The following is a 24,010-nucleotide window of genomic DNA, read 5'->3' as shown; positions in this document are numbered from 1 at the left end:
CTTCAAATAAACTATAGTTTATACCACCTGGTTTGTCTGTATGTTGTGGGGGAACCACAAATGAAATCAATGTAATGCTAAGCCGGGTCATGGGTAAGCTGTCACCAGTGCCACAACAGAGTGAAATTGCCACCATTTAAACCCTTTGCACAGTATGTATTCACAGTATGTATTCACCTTTAAACTACAATTAAGCTTAACCATGGTTCAACTGAAAAGTGATGTGTGAACCTATCCAGTGCTGGTGATGCTTTTGCCAATTTCACCTTTTTCATTGCTGCTGAACATCAAAGGAGAAAATACGGATTGGCTCTATGGTTTGTACTGCTTAGAAGCGTACACAGAAAACAAAATTAATATCATGGAATCACCAGGGCCATCCCCCTGCAATGCAGGAATCTAAGATGAAAAGTCTCCTCCGGCTCTACCAACTGAGCTATCTTCTCTGCCTCTGAACTTAAGCTTTGGGACAAAGCGAAACATACACTAACTCACAACCTGCACTCTTAGTAAGCACAAGAACTATTCCCCCCCACCCATAGCTTGCCCCTTTGCAGAGCTGGCTAGTGAAAGGGGGCGGGGCGAGAAGAAAGAGTCTTTATTTCGTCACGCCTCGGCCCCTCCTCCAGCCCCTCCCCTCCATCTGCCGCGAGATGAAACCAGGCCGCGGGGGGGGGAGGAGGCGTGGCTCGTTTCCCGTGGCAACGCTCCTCGGGGTCTGTGCTGTCAGCGCCCGCGTGGCGGGCGTTGCTAGGTAACGCGCGCGGCTGAAAGGCCTACGTTGCCCTGAGGCCGCGCTTGGCGTTCAATAGACCTGTAGCCGGGGCAGGGGCAAGATCGGAGTGGGCCCTGCTCAGCCCTCTCGCCCGAGTGCAAAGAAAGAACCTTCCCGCGATGCGAGGTACCGGGCGGGCAGGGAGGGAGGGCAGGCGGAGCCCGAGGCCACCTGGGAGGAAAGAGGCGGGAGGGCGGAGCGCCGGGGGGTTCTCTTCCCCCAGGCAAATCCTTGCCAGGCCCGGCTGGGACCTTGGAAGGAGCTGGCCGTAATGGGTTCGTTTTCAATGCTCACGGCAGCTGCCCGGTGTCTGTTTTCTGGGGGATAAAACCCTGCGGATCTCAGTGGGGCTTCTGAGCAAAGTAAGGGGCGCTGCATTTGCTGCGCGCCTAGGCTGGCAAAATAAATAATTTGCCACCCAGCCTATACCCGGGGGTCTCAGGGCGGTTCACAGAATAAAATCGAGATATAAAACCACAAAATACATAATAAAAATAAAAACGACAACCCAATAACCCCACCGCAACCACCATCACCACCAAATACCCACATTTTTAAAGGGCACAGGATAATCCCCGCAAGATCACCCATTTATCAGGGTCTATCTATGGATGTGGCTTGAAGTTCCCCTTTTGTACAGCGTGCGGGGGGGGGGGGGCGTGGTTCCACTGTTCAGAAATGTTCTAAAGAGGCCAGTATCTCAGTTTGTTGAGAAATGGAGAGAGTGCTATTTTATAGTCCTTGATAAAACTGGAGAGTGTGCTTGAATATGCTTTTATTTTTTATTTATTTTTATTTTAAAAAAATGAGTTTCTAGAGCTTTGAGGGGGGGGGAAGCATCTATAGTTTTAAATGAGTGCTATTTTTTGAGAAGGGAGTAGCTTTTTAATATTTTGCGTCCCCTCAGTCTGCATGGAATATTCTTGGTCACACTTTACTCTATGAAACTTTTTTACACTTGAGTTCCGATCCCTGGTCCATATATTGTCTCCACTGACTGGCAGCAGCTGTCCAAAATTTCAAACAGGGGTCTTTTCCATTATTACCTGGCGGTGTCAGAGACTTAAACCTGAAACCTTCATGCAAAGTATGTTATCTGCCAGGGATTGTGATCCCATCCCCACTGCCACCAACACAATTGGCAATTTTTAGCTAGGCATGGGTATCTGGACTGAATGAGGAGGGGCAGGACCAAAAATAACCCATATTAGATACCTCTATAAAGTCCCTGTTCCTCATTTGTTAACTGGAACAATTGCTTCATTTCAGACACAGGTGCACAAATTTATTCTCTGGTGTAAATAGATGCATTTTTCCTTTTATGCGACTCCTCTGAATGATGACTGCAACTCTTTGGTTTCTACTCACCTGGTAATTTTGATGGAAACAAATTAGGTGCAGAGGATATAGCTTAGGAAGCTGTAAACACCAAAGTTCAAAGGTATAAATATTGAGCATTGAGCAAGTCACCTCAGCCTAATGTATCTTTCAGGTTGTTTATGTAGATAGAAAATCGAAGTATGTCCTGTAACTCATCTCAGGGATAAGATAGGAAAGAAATAGAAATGAACAGTAAACTTTTCATGCTATGCAGCTACCGGTAGATCAAAAATTTCCTGTTCATTTCTATTTCTTTCCCATTTTATCCCTCAGATGAGTTACAGGACATACTTCAGTTTTCTACACAAACAACTTGAAATATACATTATGTGAAGCCCTAGAGCAGCCGTCACCAACCTGATGCCCTGTAGACATTTTGGACTCCGACTCCCATCAGCTGGCTGGGCTGATGGGAGTTGCAGTCCAAAATATCTGATTGGCACCAGGTAGCTTTCTAGGGCTTATTTTAAAGGGCATGCTTTACACTTGCATTGTTCACTCACATAGTTCATGCCCAGGAGTGTGTTCTCCATTATTATTCTCACTTGCATCTTGTTTAGTGAAATAATGTGAAGGTGTTTCAGACCTTTCCTCTGTCCTGCTTTCCAGAGAGGGAACAGTTTTTTTTTCTGTGGTGGACAGAGGCACACCTGGGAAGGTGACCTTAACATGAACAAACTCTGCAAGAATAGGACCTGTTTTCTTTACTTTAACTCATCTCCCATCAGGAGTGCCAGCTTGGCTCCACGACTGTGGGTGCCTGGGGCCGTGGGTGCTGAAATTTGTGAGTGCCTAGCACCTTCATGGGTACTTTTGTGGGTGCTTGGGCACCCAGGGCCCCAGGGAGTTGGCACCTATGTCTCCCATCAAGAATAGAATTGGAATTGCTAAGCATTGAGGATTTGTTAAAATAGAGTCACTGTGTTTGAACATATTCTGTTAAGAATTACTGTATCTGCTAGTGACTCTGCAAGTGTCATGTAGCAATTAAGAGTTTTTGATGGGGAATAAAATGTCTTCCCATAGACACTTGGTTGGCCGCTGTGAAAACAGGATTCTGGACTAGATGGGCCTTTGATTTGATCCAACAAGGCTATGCTTACATTTCTGATGTATTTTCTATATATGTAAGGAATATAAATACGTGATTCATTCTATATTCAAGATTCAAAGTCTAAGGGGAGAGAGAGGGGAACTTCCCTTCAAGAGAATGTCAGTGTTGCCAAAAAGGGGTCACTTTTCTCTCTCTCTTTCTCTCTCTCTTTCTTATTTAAATTCATAATGAAGATTTGCCTTCACTGGATCACAAGTTGAGCATATAAGATTAATTTCCTCAGATCAAGAAACATGTCTGATGAAGATATCAATACTTTAGCCTATACCAAAAGCCCAAAGTTCTCCAAAAGAACCACTTTTCAGGTAAAAGGTTTTGATCTGTAAATTATAACATTTTATTGCTGTACATTCTGTTACTTGCAAACTTAAAGTTGATGATTGTGTCTTGGTGCTGCATTATGTTAATGAGTGTAATTGCCCAGAGCTTGTGCATATTTCATGTTCAGGAACTGGAAACTGTTAACATATACATGAAAAAACTGGATATACCACATACATGCATAAGGATGTATGGGTCTTTCAGAAATATAGGAGCTTTTCATTGTCGGTGGGCTGATCACAGAAGGAGAATCAGATTTAAAATTAATGAAAAAGATACCACACTCATTTGTATATCTTCAGTGTTGATGGTTTTATTTATGTAAACATTTGATACACTGCTTTTTTCATTTAGGTTCAAAGCAGCTTACTTAAGCAATTTATAAAACAACTCACAAAATCCCTAATAAAGCCAATTACTTATTTAAAAACCCACAACCCTACAACAAGCAGCCATGCAAAACCTATATTCAAGCCAATAGTTTCAGCTTCTTGAGAGAGCTCTTTCATATCCTCAGGCAAGCTATTGAAAAGATCTTGGAGATTCCAAACAGATCAAAAACATATATTTTTTTTACCACTTCAAGGCAGAACTCCTAAGGAACCCATGGAAAAATACATGAATCTGTTACTTAGACAAAACAAACAAATCCAGGTTTTATCACTTTATGGTAAAAAGATTAGGGATCATTAAATTGCCACATTTTTAGTTTGTTCTAGGTATATATATATATATTTTAAGCAAAACAATTTGCAGTAAGATTGGAACTACTCTCTGTTTCCTTTGAAATAGTAATGCATTATCTACTTCACTCTCCTCCTGAGCAAGTATGTTTACAATTTTTTAGGATGAACTACAAGAAGCACTTCTTGCTCGCGCAGCAAAACAGCAATCTTCTGAATATTCGGAAGATTTTGAAAGTGATGAAGAAGGTAAGTTAAATAACATGACACCTTAAAATATTTACGTGTGCCCTTTCAATGGTTTTGTCGTATAAATAATTGATCAGTAACTACATGCAGAATGATCCTAGGCATGTTTAATTAGAAGTAAAGCAGCCATCCTAACCTTGATTTCTGTGCTGGTGGATTGGTTTAAGACTGGATGTCCCAGTCTTCTGGCTTCTATTGTAATGACTGCTCATATGCACCTTCTGCCCTGACCAGCTGGAGGCAGCAAGGCTAAAGATGCAGCAAAGAATGAATCACTTCACACCTCAGCCCCTTAGGATTGTTCTGTAAGTTTCAATGAGTTTCATGGGATATGTTCCTTAGAGTTCTTTTAGTAGCCAAAACACAGTGGCCCTGAAGCTTATTGCAGAGCTTTCTTTGAATCTAGGCTGATGTGGATCAAATCTTTTGCTTTACGCTAGCTCAGAAGCTATTATAATTTCATCCCCCCCCCCCCCCGCTACACGGAGATATAATGGCCTATCTCTTTCTCTATAGGGATTTGACTCTTATGGAAAACAAATCAGACTGTAACAAAATGTTGCAATTGATATTTTCCTGTTTAGGTTTCTAGTCACACCACTCCCCCCACCCTGCCCAGGTTTTAAATTTGAGTCAACAGAGCACATTCACTCTTAAATGGGCTGGTTTTGGTGTTTCTATTTCCACCTGACCTTAAAAATGTATAATTATGCAAGACTTGGGGTTGCATGGTTAAAAATGTATAATTATGCAAGACTTGGGGTTGCATGGTTACTGCTTGCATGGTTACTGCTGTGTTGGCTACACAACCCACACTCAGAGAATTAAGCCCCCCCCCCTCTCTCTATATATATGATGCTTGTTCTAAATGTACATTACAGTACACTGCAAATCTGGGAGATTTTTCTCTGTGGATTTGGATGGCTGAAAACATCTGTTTTACTGTATTATTAATGTTCTTCATGTTCTGAATACTGAAGTGGGACAAGGTCTATAAAGGATATTCATTCATTCTCACCGATCAAACTATTTCAAATTCCATATTTGAAACCTGTTTCACTCTAACATGACATATGACTTTAGGGATTAGAAGGAGAAACATACAGTTTTGGGGTGGCACCATAAACTGATAAATATGTCAGGATCAAAATGCATGGCAGAATTATGCTTTTAACCAAAGCCAGCTTGATTCCCTTTTTTTATCCATGAAATGCCAATCGACTCTGTTTTCAGGTTCAGAGGAGGAGTTTCCTGAAACACTGGAAAACACCCCAAAGAAATCAATTTCCTTTGCAACATCCAAGTATAATCTTCGCAATATGAGCACTTTGAAAAGAGAAAGTGTAGATGACTTGTCTTCGTCAGATGAAGATGAGAGACCTCAATATGTGTCCAGGTTTGAGAGAGAGATTTTGAGTGACGAGAGGCAAGCTGAACATTCTGGGTCAGGTGAAGGGAGTGCAGCAAAAACATCCATTTCATTTAAAGTATCTCTGCCAGATCACTACTCTTTTGGAAAAAAACATGCTGATGACTTGATTTTGACAGAAGCTGAAGAGAAGAGACCTCAAGAAACAGCCATGCTGGAGAGTAAACATCGGATTGAAGAGAGGCAAGAAGATGACTCAGTTTCTGAAGAAGCGTCAGGTTTTGAAGAAGAAGGTGATCAGCAGGAAGAGGAACCAATATTTGATTTGCAGATAGAGAGGGAGGATACAGTTCAGTGCAAAACTGAAATCAAGCCAGTGCCAAGGCCAAGGGAATTTAAGACCAAGGCAGCATCAGCATCAGGTAAAGCAAGCATAATAAAATTCTGCTGCATGCATTATGATGCGCTTTTCGGGTTTTAAACAATATTATTAAGAAAAGTCCTTGTATAGATTATCCTTCTAGTGGAAGATTTTTTTTCCTTTTAATGTGTGCATTTTAAAGGGAAAAAATCTGCAGCATCAAGTTAATTTTTTCCTGTTGGCAGATTGTTTGTTGTTGTATTTCTTTATATTCCAAGATAATCTATATTTTATTACATTTTATACATAACAAAAAGTAGTCGTTCTGCTGTCTGTTACAACAAAGCTTATAATAGCTTAGAGCAATGCCCTGGTGACTCATCAATTTCAGGCTATTACACCTGTTGGATAAGAGAGTTACTGCCAGTTCCCATATGACGTATCATAACTAGTTCTGGATTTGTCAAAAGAGTGATCAGGATCTACAGAGCTAGTTAGATGTGTCCAAAACCTTGGATATTCACCAGGGACAGAAAAGAAAGATGACTCAGTTCACTTTTAAGGCAAACCGACCTAATTTGTACTTACTGGAACACAGCCATCCTTTGAATTTTACAATGTAGTTTTCAAGGCAAGTAATGTGTACAGAAATGCATATATCAAGGTAAAGTGTGCATTAAAATGTATATTGGGGAAAGTAGCATACAAAAATATATTGGGGGGGATTGCTTTGAAAAATTGCATGTAGATGTGTGGATTGAGAGAAATTCACATTAAAATGTTGTTGGATTTTCATGAGGACTTTTTTAAATTAAAAAAATGCAAACTGATGTTGAAACGTGGAGAACTAAAAATATGAGAAACTGAAATTGAGATTCACTCATTCCTAAATGTGCCTAGTGCAAGGTTAAATTTTAAACTCATGACAAGTTTCTAGGTAGGTTTGGCTGCTGACATGAAAAACTGCTCGTTGAGAGGCACAACCCCAAGGCTACCTTAGGTGCTCAGAAGTCCAGCTGTTCTTTGGATTGCAGGCAATAGCAGAAAGGGAGCCCCAAGAGGCTATTGGTTTATGAGAATCTTGCCTTTAGCTCTGTTGTATCCCATGAGTTCTTAAAAGAGTTTCTGTTTATGGTCAAGTGTGTCTGGCAGTCAGGGAGCTGTGCTATTTGTATTTCTATCATTGATGGTGTGGTGAAGTACGAAGGTTACCACATTGTTTAACTTCTAAACCAAGATGATTTAGCACCAGTGCTAAAGTCTGAAGTCACACACTGTGCACCTTCATGATTACTATATTATTGTAAGTGGATACACACACTTTCAAGTGCTGACAGCAGGTGTGGCATAATGATGGTAATGTTAGGTTTGTGCTTGGCAGTAGTTATAACTACGTTGTGCTTGGTGATGTGGACATTCCAATTTGGATTGTGGCTGCTGTCTTAAATCGCCCTGGGTATGAGACCAGATTCTTAGGATTGAAGCACATGTGACCCTTTAAGGACAGTCAGCACTTCCTGGCAATTTAAGATACTGAGAGAAGTCATGCCTTAAGCCACCAGTGTTTTACTCTTTAGAATTCTATGATCCATTTTTCATTTGGGAAATAATTGCACATTAAACATTTCAGGTTGCAATCTGACTAAATAGTTGGGGGGTTATTGTTTTGTTTGTTACTGTGTTGTGTATTGTTGTGTTTTTATATTGTAAACTGCCCTATGATCCTTTAATAAATAAATAAAAAAATTCTCTCCACTTGGTGGCAGCATAGTCCATGTTTGGCTATGTCCAAATTCAAGTCTGGTTTGCATGCCATATTTAATCTGGGGTAGTGAATCAAGTGCCACAGAATCATAGAATTGTAAAGGACCACAAAGATCATCTAGTCCAATGCAGGAATATTTTGCCCCTCCAGGTATTTTGAACTACAACTCCCATTATCCCTGGATGTTGGCAATACTGACTGAAGCTGATAGGAGTCATGGTCCACAGCATCTTGAGGGCCCTTATTGGCTCACTCTGCATTAAACCACTCTGCATTAAACCAAAGTGGAACTTTTGAACATTATGCACCAGGGCAGTGCTCACTTGCATTAAACAAATAAAGCCAGTGCGAACGGAAAGTGCTTTGCTGTTTTTATGGAAGTCATAATCATACAGTAGCTCTATCAAGGCTTTACGAGAATTCCTGTAGGCTGGTTTTTAATGGCACAGGGAACTGCATTCCTTGTGCAAGTCCAGGGGCACAGCTCAGGAAAGCTCTTGAGCTTTTGGAGCAAGGCAGTTGTTTAATCCCTGAGCTCGCTTGTCTGATCAAATTAGGGGAAGCTCCCTGACCTGACTAAAATGAAGCTTAGATAGAGTCCCTTTATAGATATACCTGTAAGCTCATCGTGCCAGAGTTTGTCGCTGGTAAAAGCCTACCCCTTGCTTTGTCTGTACTTGCATGAGCTACAGGGACGACTTAAGAGAATGAGGGATTCTGGGGGTAACCTTAGTTGACTCAGTGGAAACTACAGTTCAGGGACTTCCATAGTTTGAATTTATCCCCCCCCCCGTTAAAATGCCAATTTACAATTTCTTTCTTTGTATTTTTCTCAGCTGAGAATATTAGCATTCCCGCGCGATATGATTATGCAAAGCCATCTTCTCAACCTAGGAGTGTTTTGAGAAAAAGCAGCCATGTGGAGGATTACGAAGGAACTAAGGCGGAGGATAGGACATCTCACAGCCACAGATTTTCACTGTCTGCACCATCTTCTGAAACAAGGCTAAATGATCAATTGAAGAAATCTGAAAATAGAGCACTTTCTGAAAGTCCTGGTCCTGAGGTCAGAAAATAAATCTGATCTGTTGTATATGAATAAAGGGTGGAAGGCATTCTGAGTGAAACTCTCACAAGTTGCATTGCTATCCATGGAGAGCTAAACACATATTTATTTAACTCTCTTCTTCTGAAATCACTGAGATAGATGGTTGGATCATGCCTAAAGTTACCAAGTTTATATTTTGTTCCAACATATGCGGATGCTTTTACCCTTCGTCTTCTACAATCATTCCATAGCTTTTCACCAGAGAGAAAATGTTAACTTTGACAAAAAAACAAGCTGGGAAAGGTTACATATATATTTTCAGGGTGGAAATGTGCTCCAGTGTGCAACAAAATGATGTTCTAATGTATATGATACTTCAGCACCCAAGAGGTTGGAATTCAGGATCTGAACACAGGGAAGTATTGTTAAAACCAGCTCTGAGAAAAGGCTCAGTTTACACATAGAGGCTGCATATACACCATACACTTAAAGCATATCCCCCGCTCCCAAATAATCCTGGGAACTGTAGTTTGTTAGGTGTGCTGGGAACTGTAGCTCTATGGGGGGTAAATTACAGTTTGAAGAAGTTTTTGGCATGGGAGTGCTTTAAATGTATGGTGTGTGCAGGCAGTAACTCCACTTTCCCAACTCCCATTGAATTCAGTAGGAGAGCAGACATGGTTAGGATGGCAACCTAAGAAACAGATTGGGGGGGCGGATAAAGAAGCTTGTTTTTCAATTCTAGGAGCTGAATTTCTGTAGACCTGAGGTAGGCTAAACCTTAAATTGTTTTTAGTCTTTAATTTGGGAGATACATTTGGGGGATTTTCTTTTTTAGAAGTCTGTTTCATCTGATGTGGATTAATCACAAGTAATGATAGGATGGCCTCTACTTTCATTTTGCATCTTAGGGCCCCTGGATTGCAAGCTCCTCATCCCCATTCCCTATTCATTTTTCATCAGTGGATGAGAGAACTGGAGATTCCAATTTGGCAATATCTGCAGAAGAATCTTCTTCAAAAGGTAAATAATACGACTACACAATAATTTAAAAAAACAATTACAATTCAGAGAGTGTTATTTTGTAATGCTGAGCTCCTTATAACTTAAGTCACCTTCAAGAACTTAAATACAAGTTGCCCTGCAGTAATTTCTGGTTGTTAATGGACAAAGTTTGAAATACACAGTTAATAATGATCTACTTTTGTTGTCCCTTGATCTTCCATCACCATAAAAGGATTTTTTTGGGGGGGGGAATTGCTAACATGCTAAAATAGAGAAAGAACACTTTCTTTCAAGTTATTCTTTAAAATACATTTGTCTCATATAACATTAATTATGAAAAAAGCTTGCAAAACAGACACATTCTTTTATCTCCTTCCTTCCCTGGCCCTGTCCAGTGTCTGATCATTAACCCCTGTGAGGCTTCTTTTCTTTCCATGTTTGAAGATGAACAGAAAGAAACTGATAACTGCAATGATCTGAAATTGCTGGAAAGTGGCAGAGAATCCCCTTCTGTGATAGAACTAATGATGACAACAGTTTATGAGAAAAATAAAAAACTTCACAAGTCAACTGAGGATTATCTGGAAGGAAAGCTGCAGACATTAGAACACAGTGCCGTTGAGGATGGATCAAATGAGACAACAAAGGAGAATAAATTTGAACAAAAGGCAGCACTAAGTACTTCAAAGGCTGTGCTGGGTACTTCAAAGGATTCGTTAAAGGTGTGCTTGATGGACTATTGTCATATAGCCTTAAATTGATACGCATATGCACACTTATTCACGTTTAAAAAAACTCGTTTGGCTGCTACCCACTTATGACTAAAGAACGATGTTCTTCTACCAGTGGTAAACTAAACTGTGCTCTACTAGTATTAGACATTTGGTGTCTATTTCAGTCGTGGTTGACTTTTGTTTCCTCTTGCTCCATTCAAAAAAGACATTTGATAGAACAAAATCAATGCTCGTGGATAAAGACCCCATGGTAATATTGCCAGCAGACATAGCTTGGATTCAAAGATCCCACTGCACAAGTAGAATACATTTTTGCTTGTTCAGAGGGTGGTCACTGATTGGCTGACACACAAACGTGGTTAGTAGTCCCTGAACCCTCTTCCCTCAAGTGCAAAAGATGCTCTGGAAGCTATAAATAGGAGGAAAATGTGGATCATGCAGGAATTCTTAGTCCTTGCTATTTGGTTTATATTTCATGAAGGCAGGATTCTGCAATTTTATATTGTGACCCTTCTGAGTATTCAGAGGCTTTTGATTTGGCACACCCAATATCTCAAAATAGGTGCTGCATAAGTAGTACTGTTACTTTCCAGGCTGTACAACCAGTTTTCTTTTTCTGGTTTTATTAGGAGGAAGGTGAAGAAAAAGAGACAGGTCCACAAAAAGCAAAATCTCCAATAAGCAGGTAGGAAATTTGGTGCATCGTTCAGAAGCCTGGTTGTTTTCTTCATTACTGGAAATATTGGACACAATCACTGTGGAAGGTGACATAAATGTTTCCAATTTTCTAAGTCACAAATGGCAGATTTCACCGGCTTAATTCTCTGTATGAGGTAGTATCAGTTCTCTGAGCCCACATTCTGAAATATTATTATTATTACTATTATTATTTTCCCGCCCTTCTCCCTAAGTTTCCAGGACAGGTTACAACAATTAAGACCCAATGGTAAAAACAATTTAAAACAATGTACCATTACAGAAATAGTGATGTTAAATATAGTGCATTTGCCCCAAACCACATTGTTCTTCTTACTTTATATATATATTTTAAAAAGGTCATGTGAATGGCTACAGTTTTTAATACGTTTCTCTGGCATGAATGTTTAAGTGCTGATTATTTTCCATTTAAATTCCTCCAGATTGATTTTTTTTTGGCCCTGAAGCATCATTCCAAATATCAGAGTCAATTTTTTCAAACTTCTGATTCTTTGTATAGCAAGCATAGTTTTCCTTAAAATGATTTAAAGCATCTAATGAAATTTTATATTTCACCTTTTCTGAAATTCTTGACTCATTAACAAATACGAAAGATCCAAACATCAAGAGTGGGTTTAAAGAACACCTACACTAATACTCATAAAAGACAAGGAGGAAACTTTGGGGATGACATTCCTGTAGATCAGCCCCAGACCAAAACCTTATTGGCTAAAAGACAACAAACATCATCATCTGTATAGACCAAGGGATTAAATAAAATAATGTATAGACCAGCTCACAGAGTTACAGTAACTCACAGTTCTTTGTACCTACAAACTTGAGGGCCATTTCTGTTATTCCAAATAATTTCATGAGCAAGTTTCTCTCTACAAGGTACAATTGGCTCTGCACATAAGGCTTTGAATATCTGAGTATTGCACTCAGACTTGACCCAGTCACTTGGAAGTGCTTTTTGAGACTATTACACACCTGAGAGAGAATGTGTATGGTTTCTCAGTAAGTGGGGACACCTATGTGCTTTTACATGTCGTATACAAAATTTGGTATGTCATTTTTATTTTACAGATCTTTCAGCTCTACCTACTTGAAGAAAACTGGGAAGCACTCCCCCATCCCAATAAGTACATCATCTCAGTATTTGGGAACATTAAAGGTCTTGGACAATAAGCATTTGCAAAAATTCAGTGCTGAACTTGACAAAGCAGATAGTTTACGGGCAGCTGTCTACCAGGTAAGCCTTTAGAGTGTTTTAATGCTGTGTGAGGGTCTTCTGCCATTAAGAATATTTTTCAATTTGCTTTAAGGGAGGCATGAACCTTTGTAGATTTATGTGTCATTCAGCAAAGATGTGAATATAATAGTCTGCATTTCACCTTGCTGAAAATCAGTTATAGACATTTGTAGTTTTAAAAAAGGTTTTGCCCTTTTAAAAGTTGTTTGAAGAATAATTTCATACTGTATTTCAGATGGTCTAAGTTACAGAGGAGGGCTGCCTGCTAAATTTTCTTGAAGCAGCCAGTTCAGATGATATATTATCCCTGGTATTCTACCTAGGATTGCGAGTGGCTCTGGAGCTTGTTCTCCTTTCCCCACCTCTCATTATAGATAAAAAGAGGCAAGATTAACATTTATTTGTATGTCAAAACTCACACACCCCACTTCCTAACTTAAGCAGTCATTCCTGAAAGTTGGTGAAGCTTAAAGGAGCAGCCTTTAACACTGCATGAGAAGTTATGATTTGGAAAGGTAGGGGATTGCCTGATAAGAAAGACTTGTGCATGCTTAGGACATTCTTTTTAATCTCAGCACAAAAGTCCCGCTCTTGCATATATCAAATTATGAGAGCAGCTGGGATATCCTGTGTAATAAAAGCAGATTATCCCTTCTGTTAAAAGGTAATTTCATCATGTTAGGTCTGAAAATTGCCTATTACAGCTTTCTGCTTTTTTCATTCCTTCCATAGGACTGGTTGGAAAAGAAAAGAATCTTTCTGTTGGAACTACAAAGAATAAAAAGAAACAAAGCTGAGAACTTGAGGGAAAAGAATGAGAAGGTTTGTTCTGAAAATAGTTCGTCTTAAAGGGACTTGCTATAGCATATAGTTTCCCGCATGCTAAATGCTAACATTGAGATTCAACATCGTGTGACCACGCATCCACTGATGCAATAGAGACTCTACTTTCTCTGTTCCTATCCACAGCCCCTCACACTCCCCTGTTGTTTCTAGCAGCAGCACTAATGTCTTTGTAGGATATGTTTAGTGAGCACCTCACTTACAGGGCTTTGAGAAGACTCCCTCCTCGGCTTAGTGCCCAGTGCATGCACCCTGCTCCCGCAGCCCTAAATCCACCCCTCTTGTAATCCAAAACATCTGCATCAGCATAGGCTGATCTGAAAGGACAATGAGATTGAACAAAGGTAGCATAATTAGTGGTTGCTGCTTGCGAGAAACTAGAAGAACATTCCCTGGACAGTTTTCTTCAAGGTGGACAGAAGCAAATTAAGAGGGACACAACAGCAACACATCTATGTAAACGCCTGCATATTTGAGGCAGATAGTTTTGAAATAACTTTAATTAACCTCAAGGTAGTTTTCTGTTTAAACAAAATCAAGGCATATCTAGTAGATATGATGCTAAGTAGTTAATTTCCAGCATTACGAGGCAGATGTAGTCTTATTCGAAGAGTAACTAGCAGGGGACACAAATTACTGCAGTACACATGTTTGCTTGACCTTTTCCCAATTAAGTCCAGACATCATAATACTGAGCTCTCTCTTTTTTTTAACAATGCCAATGTTGCCTCCCACATAGGAAGCAGCTGCTAAGAAAGAAGAAGCACTTGCATCCTTTGAAGCCTGGAAGGCCATGAAAGAAAAAGAAGCAAAAAAACTGGCGGAGAAGAAAAGGCTAGAAGAGGCCAAGAAAAAGATGGAAGCAGAACTGAATGAGAAGAAGAAGGAAGAGGCCCAAAAGGCAGTGAGACAATTTCATATTGCAAATATTAAATTGGGGAGAGAGGACTATGCAGACAAATGGACTCTGCAGCTAATGCTCATGATATTTCCACACATTTACAATTCATCTTAATAAGTGTTGAATTTTGTAAATGAATTGCATACATAAACCAATTACCCACAGTAGGATATCTTCCTTTTCTTTACTCTTGACAGCAACATGTTGTTGTTGTTGTTGCTGCTGTTTAGTCATTTAGTCATGTCCAACTCTTCGTGACCCCATGGACCAGAGCACGCCAGGCACTCCTGTCTTCCACTGCCTCCCGCAGTTTGGTCAGACTCATGTTGGTAGCTTCGAGAACACTGTCCAACCATCTTGTCCTCTGTTGTCCCTTTCTCCTTGTGCCCTCAATCTTCCCCAACATCAGGGTCTTTTCCAGGGAGTCTTCTCTTCTCATGAGGTGGCCAAAGTATTGGAGCCTCAGCTTCAATACCTGGAGCAGGAACTGGCAAGCCACTCCAGTATCCCTGCCAAGAAAACTCTATGGACAACGACAGCAACGTATGCATGAACAAAACAATTTTGCAAGTGGATCTTGTAATCTGTGAGGCCTAGTAATGGGCAAAATCTATAAAACACGGCTGCAAGCTTTAATCAGTACACTAATCGATAAAGCTTCAGTGAGTTAATTGGCAAGGGCCAATTCTCATTGGTGATGCTGAGAGTTAAGGACTTGCTCGTTTCTAACCTGGTTTGATTCTGGTGCGTTACCATAATACAGAATAAAAGAAAACATTGAGGACATGGGATATAGCCTGAAAATTGTATGGGAGCAAGTAAATGCAGAATACAGCAGCCTGATCAATGGACAAATATATTTTGTGCCATTTTGGGACTACTACACTGGCTGTCAATATATTTCCAGGCATACTTAAAGTGCTTGTTTCAACCTATAAAACTCTAAACAAGGATGATGTGCCCCATGCACCCTTTTCTCAGATTCAGCCTCTCTTCAGCAACTGTCCAGCAGCGGGTCATTTTTTCTTTTCCCCACTGCATTCCTCCAACAACACCCCCATCCAGAAGTAGTCGTAAATAAAATCCATTCACCTTTGGTTGGGTGGCAGGGAGCATAGCAAAACCACTCTGGGTGGCTCCCAACAGAATATTAAAAACAAGAGAAAACATCAAACATTAAAAACTTCCCTAAACAGGGTTGCCTTCAGATGTCTTTTAAAAGTCAGATAGTTCTTTATCTCCCTGACATCTAATTGGAGGGTGTTTGACAAGGTGGGTGCCACTACCGAGAAGGCCCTGTCCTCCCCCTTTCCTTCACAGATGTTGTAGGGATTCTCAAGCTTCAGAAAACCTTTTTAATACTTTCTAAAACCCAGTCCCAGTTCTTTCGGCAGCTGATTCATTGCAGCCCATTTGCATATGATGATTCGGGAGCGCCTCTTGATTAATGCCAATTATCCAGATTGAGGAGGAACCTTCCACAAATCATGCCAGTAACAGAGGCTCGTCCGTGGCAGGGGCACACTCCCAGATCACTCCCGTTCTGCCTTCAAAATTGGCAGACCCGGGATTGTGTGGCACTGCGGGATTCAGTGAACTTCCGAGACCCCACTGGAAAGCATTGGGAGGCTTTATGCCTTGTTCTCTCCCTTTCCCCTTGCCTGAACTTTGCAGCCCCCGGAGGGCTATGAAGAACCACAGCCATTGACTCGTAGGCATGGCCAGAAACCGGTTTGGTGCAATTTGTTTAATTGTATTTTAATAATTTTATCTTGCAAACTGCTCTGGGAGCCATGCTGAAAAGCAGCTAATAAACTGTTCGGATTAAATACATAAAGCACAGGTGCCTTTTCCTTCCTTTAATGTTAGGTTTGTTTGTTAACTAATTTTGCACTGTGCACATTTAAGCAATCAATTGACTGGTTTAGAGCAGATGAACTTATTAAATTGCTTGACAACCCTGATAAGATCTCCTCGGTGCACATCCCTGATGGACTTGTTGCTTTCTTTAGGCTTTTGAGAAATGGAAAGAAAAGAAAGCTGAATATTTAAAACAACAAATAGAAAGGAAGAAAAGAGTTGAAAGATTAAAGAAGAAGAAAGAAGAGGAGGTTGTTGCAGAGAAGAAGAAAGACAGCACATCCGCTGTTGAAAAATGGTACAGTTGTTATAATCATTGTTGGTAGCAGCAGCAGCAGCAGCAGTATTAAATACTAAAAGTACCTGACATTTTCTAAACACTGCATATATTAAAAGATAAAACAGTCCTTTCCCACAGGCTCACAATCTAATAGACACGATACAAAAGGAAAAAGGAATGTGGAGGTAGAAAACAAGCATTGGAGTCATTTCTCCTTCTCTGACCAGTGGATGTGTGGGGCCAGGTCACAGAATTGTAGAGTTGGAAGGGACCCCGAGGGTCATCTAGTCCAACCACCTGCAATGCTGGAATCTCAGCTAAAACATCCATGGTCTCCCTGGAAGGCATGAGGTGCAGCTTCCCCATGGCCCTTGATGCCTGGCTGGTGGCAGAGGCCTGCATATGCCTCCATTTGGTTTTCATACAACATTATAATGATGCAGACAAGCACCTGAATCTAACAATGCTAAGTATATGTCTCTGTGTTACAGTGCTGTTTTGTGTTATTTGAGTAGGACGCATACATTTCCTTTATGTATTAAAACAGGCATCCCCAAACTGCGGCCCTCCAGATGTTTGGGCCTACAACTCCCATGATCCTTAGCTAACAGGACCAGTGGTCGGGGAAGATGGGAATTGTAGTCCAAAACATCTGGAGGGCCGAAGTTTGGGGTGGGGATGCCTGTATTAAAACATTTTCTCCTTATCTTTAGGAACGAGAAAAAAGAGGAATTCCTGAAGCAAAAGAAAAAAGAAAAAACCCAAGAAAGAAGAAAACAAATAGAACAAGAAGTTGAGAAGGAAGAAAAGGATAAAAGAGCAATAGAAGAATATGAAAAATGGCTGGTAAGTGTTTGCACTTTTGATAATATCCAAGATTTGACATACTGTATAGAAATTTTGGGGAGTGAACTTTCATTGTTTTAAAATTGCCAGATGGTGGCAGTATAATCTCTCTTCCTACGATTGTTGGATCTAGAACTTAGAAAACAACCCTCAGATGTATGTGCAATACCTAGCATTCTGCAGACATGTATTAAATTTCTGCCTTTAAAGTAAGATGCTGCATAGATGATGTAGAGGAAAAGTGTTATTTTGCCCGCTTTGTGGGATTTCCTGGAAGTGTGTTTGAATTTCCCAGTAGACATGCTTTTGTTTGAGGGACTTGGAGAGTGGAGTGCAGAGAGCAGCTACTAAATTTAAGAGGGCACCTGCTAACCACTGTAGGGTCCGGTGACTCTTGACATTAAGAATCTGTAACAAGGTTTATTTTAGATATCTATGTATAAGCTAGATATGAATAATAATCACCCAAGGATGGCTGGGATGGCTAATTTGTGGCCCTCCAGATGTTTCTGTTTCTGTAGAACATGACGGCCGCCTCACAAAGATTTTGGTATGTATACCACTGCCTCACTAGCAGTTTCTTGTCCCAATGCTATAGTCGGTGACAGTAGAGTCTTTTCTTCTCCTGTTCACTGTCAGGAAGAGCCGCTGCTTCTGCAAAGCCATGTCAGCCCAGCAAAGATCCAGCAAAGTGTAGCAGCAGTAGCAGCTGCCCAAGTGAGTGAATGTAGATGCAAGGAACTGGTTTCATAGATGAGGATTTTCTTTATTCAGAGTTGATAGAATAGTGATGACTTATGCTTTATACTTATAAATAAATGTTGCAGCATAAAATGTATGTGGAAATGGGGGGGGTAGCTATTAGCTATTAGAAGTCGCTTCACTCTGAGCCAGCCTTCACCACCCTGGTGCCTCCAGTTGCTGGCTGGGCCTGAACATCTGGAGGGCACCAGATGCACAAAAACCACTCTAAGAAGTTTCACGGTGGACAAGAGCCAACACGTCCAATACTGGCATGCAAAGAGTAGCAGTGGCATATATACAGTGGTACCTCGCAAGACGAATGCCTTGCACAACAAGAAACTCGCTAGACGAAAGCGATTCTTTGTTGTCTTGCAAGACGAAGCCTTCTATGGCCACGTCTCGCAAGATGATTTTTTTTGGCCGTCTGCCGTTTGTTTCCGCAAGACGAAAATTTCGTAAGACGGCACGACCCGCGGAACAAATTATTTTCATCTTGCGAGGTACCACTGTAATGTGAGCCGCATTCTTGGAACAGGAAAAGAAAAGTATGGTTTATGTTACGCAGTGTGGTCGCATCACACGTGCGTTAACTTGTGTGAATTCAATTACATGTGCTTGGCTCTGGCAGTGGTCTTTCCAACGGCTGTTGCAGCAGAGAAGGGGTTGAGACTAAGGGAAGAGGCAGGCAGGCAGAGGAAGGAGACATCCCAGCTCCCTTGACTTCAGAAGGAAGGAAAGAGGCAGACAAAGATGCAGGCAGAAAAAGGCTGGAATGGAGCAGCAGCATCTGCCTAAATCTAAATCTAAACAAGCCTAGTTCTGCCTCTGCCAGATACAAGTTAGCCGAGTGACTAGCATGAGTAATCTGGATCGCGCAGTCAAGGGGAGTAACAGCTAGAATGTTAGGGTACAACTGCAAGTGCAACTCCCCATTCGGCCATGGTGCTCTCTGTGTTACCTTGTGCCAATCTCTCTCTCTCTCTGTGTGTGTGTCTAAACTTAAGAGTCTGCCTGGGCTTTGAGGTCTGCAGGGAAAGCCCTTTGTGTTCTCCCAATTGATGTAGCCCACAGGACAGGGCCTCCTCTGTCGTGGCACCTTGTTTGTGGAATTCTGAAGCAATGTCACTATCAGGCTTCCAACACCACTTAACAAAACATCTTCCCACCCAATGCCTGCTCTAAATGATGTAATCTCTTTGCTGTACTGTTACTGCTTGGGATTTCAATACGAGACACTGTATTTTATTGTTTTAATGTAATTGTAGTGAACCACTCTGGGATTATAATTGATGAAGGGTGGCTTGTAAATTGACAAATAAAACCAAATAAAATAAAATTCATTGGGTTGGCTGTGAGAATAAGAAGGAGGAGGGAACGACATATGCTGCCCTGATCTCATTTTAGGAGGGGTAGGATGATGGTGATGATACATACGAAGATCTCCTTTTCCCTCTTATGGCCTGTTTTGCCTGTTCATAGAAACCGAAAGAGAGAGATTAAAGAAACATAAAAGGACTTCCGGTTCTCCATCCTGCAGCTAAATATATTATTCACACATTAAAATCCAGCCATTCTGTAAACCAGAATTTTTCAATCTTCAAATCTCAATATTACAAGTTCGTTTTTCTCTTTCATGCAAAAAGTCCATAAGAAGTTTCCAGTCCTGAATAAATGTCGATAATGAATTTTTTCCCTAATTAAGCACATTAACTTTGCCATCTCAGCCAAGTCCAATAGTTTTATCAGCCATTCCTCTATAGTGGGTAGGGCTTTATCTTTCCATCTTTGTGCAAACAGCAGTCTCGCCGCTGTAATAATATATTGACATAATCTTCCTTAATCCCTTTCCAGTTGTATGCCCATTAAGCCTAAAACAAAGACTTCCCTGGCTTCAATTGAATATTAACCTTTAGAATCTGTTGTATCAATATGCCGTACTTGTAGCCAATATTTTTTAGCCTTTTTACATGTCCACCAAGCATGATAAAATGTCCCTTCGTGTTCTTGGCATTTCCAGCAAACATTTGAGACTCCTTTATACATTCTCAGGAGAGAAGTACCAATGATACATCATTTTTAAAAAACATCTATTTAGTTTGTTCCATGCTATTTAAAGCTTGGTTTGTTAGTGCTGATCTTGTCCTACGCACAAACATCAGCTTGGTGATCTGAAAATACATGTATTAAGATTAACATATCTAGGGTCAGTAGGTCAACAGTACATCTGCTAAGTGTTATTTCAGCGTTCAGCATGGTTTAAATCTGTACATCATAGCTTTATATATAACTTTAAAGTTTAAGAAGGGCTCCTTGAGTCCTCTCAAGAGACTGATCATGCTCCTATTGTACAGGTATAAGAAAGTTGTGATTATGTACAACTAGCATATACCCAAAGAGTGAAATCGAAGAATAAGCTAAAATTGCCCTCCAAATTATATGCTTTGTGAGCATCTGTCATGCCACATTGAATAGATTATTGTGCTGGTTTTAAATGGATGTATTTGAAATATTTGTGATTGTGTTGTAAGGGTAGCTATCTTTATAAAGAGTGTCATAGCAACTGCTGGTGTTCATTAAGTTACAGAAATTTATAAATGTACTTTTTACTCCACAAACAGTACATTTGAAAATATTTATAACCAGAACAGACTAGATACTTTGTTTAAACTGTTGGGAAAAAGGTTAATTGTTTTAGCTGCCTGGTGCTATATTGGAAGCTAAAACAAAGCCACTAAGACTTTATGGAACTGTTAGCATGAAATAGAGATGACTGATTTATTTTAACTAAATTATTGAAGTCCACTTTCATAACAATATATGCCACTGTAAATAAACATACAGCTCTGCTAAGCTAAATAATAATTAAGAAATAAGTACATAAAATTGGCATCTGATGCATCTGTAATTTTGTAAAGGAAGCTAACATTGTCTTGTGGAGAACAAATTGCAAACTAATCTAGCATTTATCCAGGCAGCTTGCTACTAACTATCTCAATGCACTTGATTGTAAACAGGAGAAGAAAGAAATTAACCAGATGATACAGACAAAGCAAAAGAAACTCCAGGTTATCCTTGAAGATGAAACTCCACCTCCATGGAGCCCACCTGGCAAAGTTGTTTCTTCAAGAAGCTACTGAGATGCCCAGCACCATGAGGAAAAGTTCCAACCTTCTGCCATCGTCTAATCACCGTTATTGCACAACATCTGATTTTAACATGAATTGAAATTGGCTCTTTCATTCTTTCAGTGTAGGTGGTGATTTGGCTCTTTGGTATGGGAATGCCATCTGTCCTAAAGACGTGGTGCTCAGTGTGTAGCACACCATTCCCCAGAATGCAAGCTGCACGTTTTATAGCACTACGCTAAGTAGGTCAGGGTGGGTTTTTTCATCAACGTGATCAGCAGATTAAAAAATACTGAGTGCAGTAGTAAACAGAAGCGGCTGTAGCACACCGTTGTTGATGGAAAGATATTTGGAATACCGAAAGGGCAATAATTTTCAATTAGAGAGGAGCAGTTTAAGGAGCTGTGATTTGTCCCAAAAGTGCTTCTTAAAGCCTTAGAAAATCCTCTTAAATTACAGTGAGCTAACATTTTGTGATGTAAGGTTTTATTTTATTATATACCACCATAAGGGCTCTTGAGGTGGGTCCCGGCAATAAAAACATAATCCTGATAGAATAAATATTAGAGAACAGCAGAACCACTATAAAAATATGCAAAAGAAAAGCAGTAGCCAGAAAAGTTAACATACGGCTAAAACTCATAAAACCTAACAAAAGAAAGACATCTTGACTGCCTGCCTAGAAAGCATCAACAAATGGGTTAGTCCAAATGAATGAAGAGAACTTCTTTAGGGGAGGGTTGGCAGTGACAGGGGCCCAATGTGTGGCTGCTGTGAGAAAGCTGAGCTACGTGTCGCAGATCAGAAAAGGAGTTGAAAACGAAGCAGCCAATATAATGTTTGAATACAAACCTGTATGCAACTGCACTTGGAATACTGTGTAGACTTGTTGTCAGTGCACCTCAAAATTCACAGTGTAGACCAGGATAAGGGTGTAGAAAGGGCAACCCAAATGATCAGTGGGCTGGAGCAAGCAACTCCCTCAATAGGAAAGGTGACAACATTTGGGCTTTTTGAGTTTAGAAGAAAGGTGAGGAGGGGGAAGGACATGATAGAGGTGTGCCAGATTGCACAGTGTGGAGAAGATGGTTTGACTGGGACTAGGAACCCAGGTCATCCAATGAAGCTGAATGGTGGGAGAGACAGCGAACTCCTCTTGCAGACAGCCCATAGGTATACTGTGGAATTTGGTACCACAAGATACAGTATCATGATCACCACCAACTTGGACGGTTTTAAAGGGATTGGACAAATGCAGGGAGGATCAGTGGCTGCTAGTCATGATTCCTATTTTACTTCCAGTATCAGAGGCAGTATACTTCTGAATACTAGCTTCTGGGGAAATACTGTTGCACAAAAGGATTCTTCACACTGCTGGCTGTATTTCCCTATACACGATGCTATAAAATTAAAAATAGATGCTTGCATGTGTGAACAGACCTTCAGCTGCAATCTGTAGCAAATGGCTCCCAGGGTTTATCCACCGTAAGCGGCTAGATGAACCAGGCATGCACATTTACTATAATACATATTAAAAATATATTTTTTACATGAAATCCATAATTTAATATGTTCTTTTCAGGCCTGTGTGGATCTAAAAGCTTGATCTAAAGAGAGAGAGAGAGAGAGAGAGAGAGAGAGAGAGAGAGAGAGAGAGAGAGAGAGAGAGAGATTTCATTTTAGGCACAGGCTATTTCTAACAGACCTACATCCTGCTTTCAGATGCTTTCACACAAACAGTCCCTTTACCAACATTGTTTTCTAAAAGAATAAACATTCATACTTAACGTAGATTTCATGAATTTACTGAATCATGACTAAAGCAGTTCAAGAGCCATAGCCTTGCCTTCCTTTTGGTTTTAATCCCAAAACCTATTTAATTCGCAGCTTGGCAATAGAGTTGTGGCACCTGCACCATTAGCCATGTCGTTCTGTCTGCAATTATTTCAGAATTTGTGCCAGGGTACGGAAGCAACTACAGCTTCTGCTGACCTCCAGAGGGAATGGTGAAATATTTGTGAGCCCTGACTCACAGATGGAAGCTGTCTCTCCAGCTCTGGTTGTCTGGATTAAAATTTATCGCGTTCATTCTCTCTGGTGGAGAAAATATTGTTGAACCAGCACTGCTAGTTCGTTTAGCTGTGTTGGGGTGTGGATGTCCAAGTTATAGCAAAGCATAGTCCTCGGGGGTTGCCTCTTGGGCAGGGCTTGGGAAACTCAGGTCCAGGGTCCAAATACAGCCCCACCCCCGCCTGCCTCACTCCTCAGTGGCCCTGCTTTGCATCCTCCTTGAGGAAGGATGATAGAGAGGTGTGTGAGAGGATGTAGAAATAAGCCCACTGCACAAGGATAGTGCTTCCATTCATTGCCCCTCTCGCTTTTGGATCTGGCCACACCCACCACTGGCAGGTGGCCCTCAGAATGTTACCCAGAAGCGAATGCAGCCTTCAGACTGATCAAGGCATTGGGAGCGGATTTTAGGCCACCTGCACCCTTCACAGTGCAACCCAAGATATCTCTGCACGCCCCTCTCATTGTAGGGGCAAAGCACAGGGAACAGTTGCCGCCTTGCTCTTTAGTCTGTCAGCCTAAAGAGGTCTGAAATCAACTGGATTGGCAGGTGACAGCTTCTCTGGGTCCTTTTTGTCAGGTGAGAGGA

The 24,010-nt window shown here is 40.8% G+C and overlaps 1 protein-coding gene across 5 annotated transcripts; it reads left to right on the top strand.

Moving 5' to 3' along the window:
- The first annotated feature begins 673 nt into the window (after positions 1-673).
- Positions 674-22,963, top strand: MAP9 (microtubule associated protein 9). Of its 5 annotated transcripts, none has more exons than XM_060278671.1 (15): positions 674-901; positions 3,443-3,574; positions 4,438-4,522; positions 5,756-5,971; positions 6,074-6,313; positions 8,854-9,083; positions 9,977-10,088; positions 10,515-10,792; positions 11,434-11,489; positions 12,587-12,752; positions 13,485-13,574; positions 14,335-14,499; positions 16,509-16,654; positions 17,350-17,482; positions 21,241-22,963. In XM_060278671.1, exons 2-15 carry the CDS (start codon positions 3,503-3,505, stop codon positions 21,361-21,363), a joined length of 2,112 nt encoding a protein of 703 aa, XP_060134654.1. In that variant the 5' UTR covers positions 674-901; positions 3,443-3,502; the 3' UTR covers positions 21,364-22,963. The 5 variants fall into 5 exon arrangements, with proteins under 5 accessions (XP_060134654.1, XP_060134653.1, XP_060134655.1 ...); XM_060278670.1 differs by having other exon boundaries at positions 6,071-6,313; XM_060278672.1 differs by lacking the exon at positions 5,756-5,971 and having other exon boundaries at positions 6,071-6,313.
- The last annotated feature ends 1,047 nt before the right edge of the window (positions 22,964-24,010 follow it).

The sequence above is a fragment of the Zootoca vivipara genome, chromosome 9 (genome assembly GCF_963506605.1).
Source record: "Zootoca vivipara chromosome 9, rZooViv1.1, whole genome shotgun sequence".
NCBI classification, from domain to species: domain Eukaryota; kingdom Metazoa; phylum Chordata; class Lepidosauria; order Squamata; family Lacertidae; genus Zootoca; species Zootoca vivipara.
This window is presented reverse-complemented; position numbering and strand designations above follow the sequence as displayed.

Coding starts and splice junctions, on each gene's coding strand:
- MAP9 (XM_060278668.1), top strand. CDS start 3,503: ATGTCTGATGAAGATATCAATACTTTAGCCTATACCAAAAGCCCAAAG. Junction 3,575..4,437: donor CCAAAAGAACCACTTTTCAG/GTAAAAGGTTTT, acceptor ACAATTTTTTAG/GATGAACTACAAGAAGCACT. Junction 14,500..16,508: donor AGGAAGAGGCCCAAAAGGCA/GTGAGACAATTT, acceptor TGCTTTCTTTAG/GCTTTTGAGAAATGGAAAGA.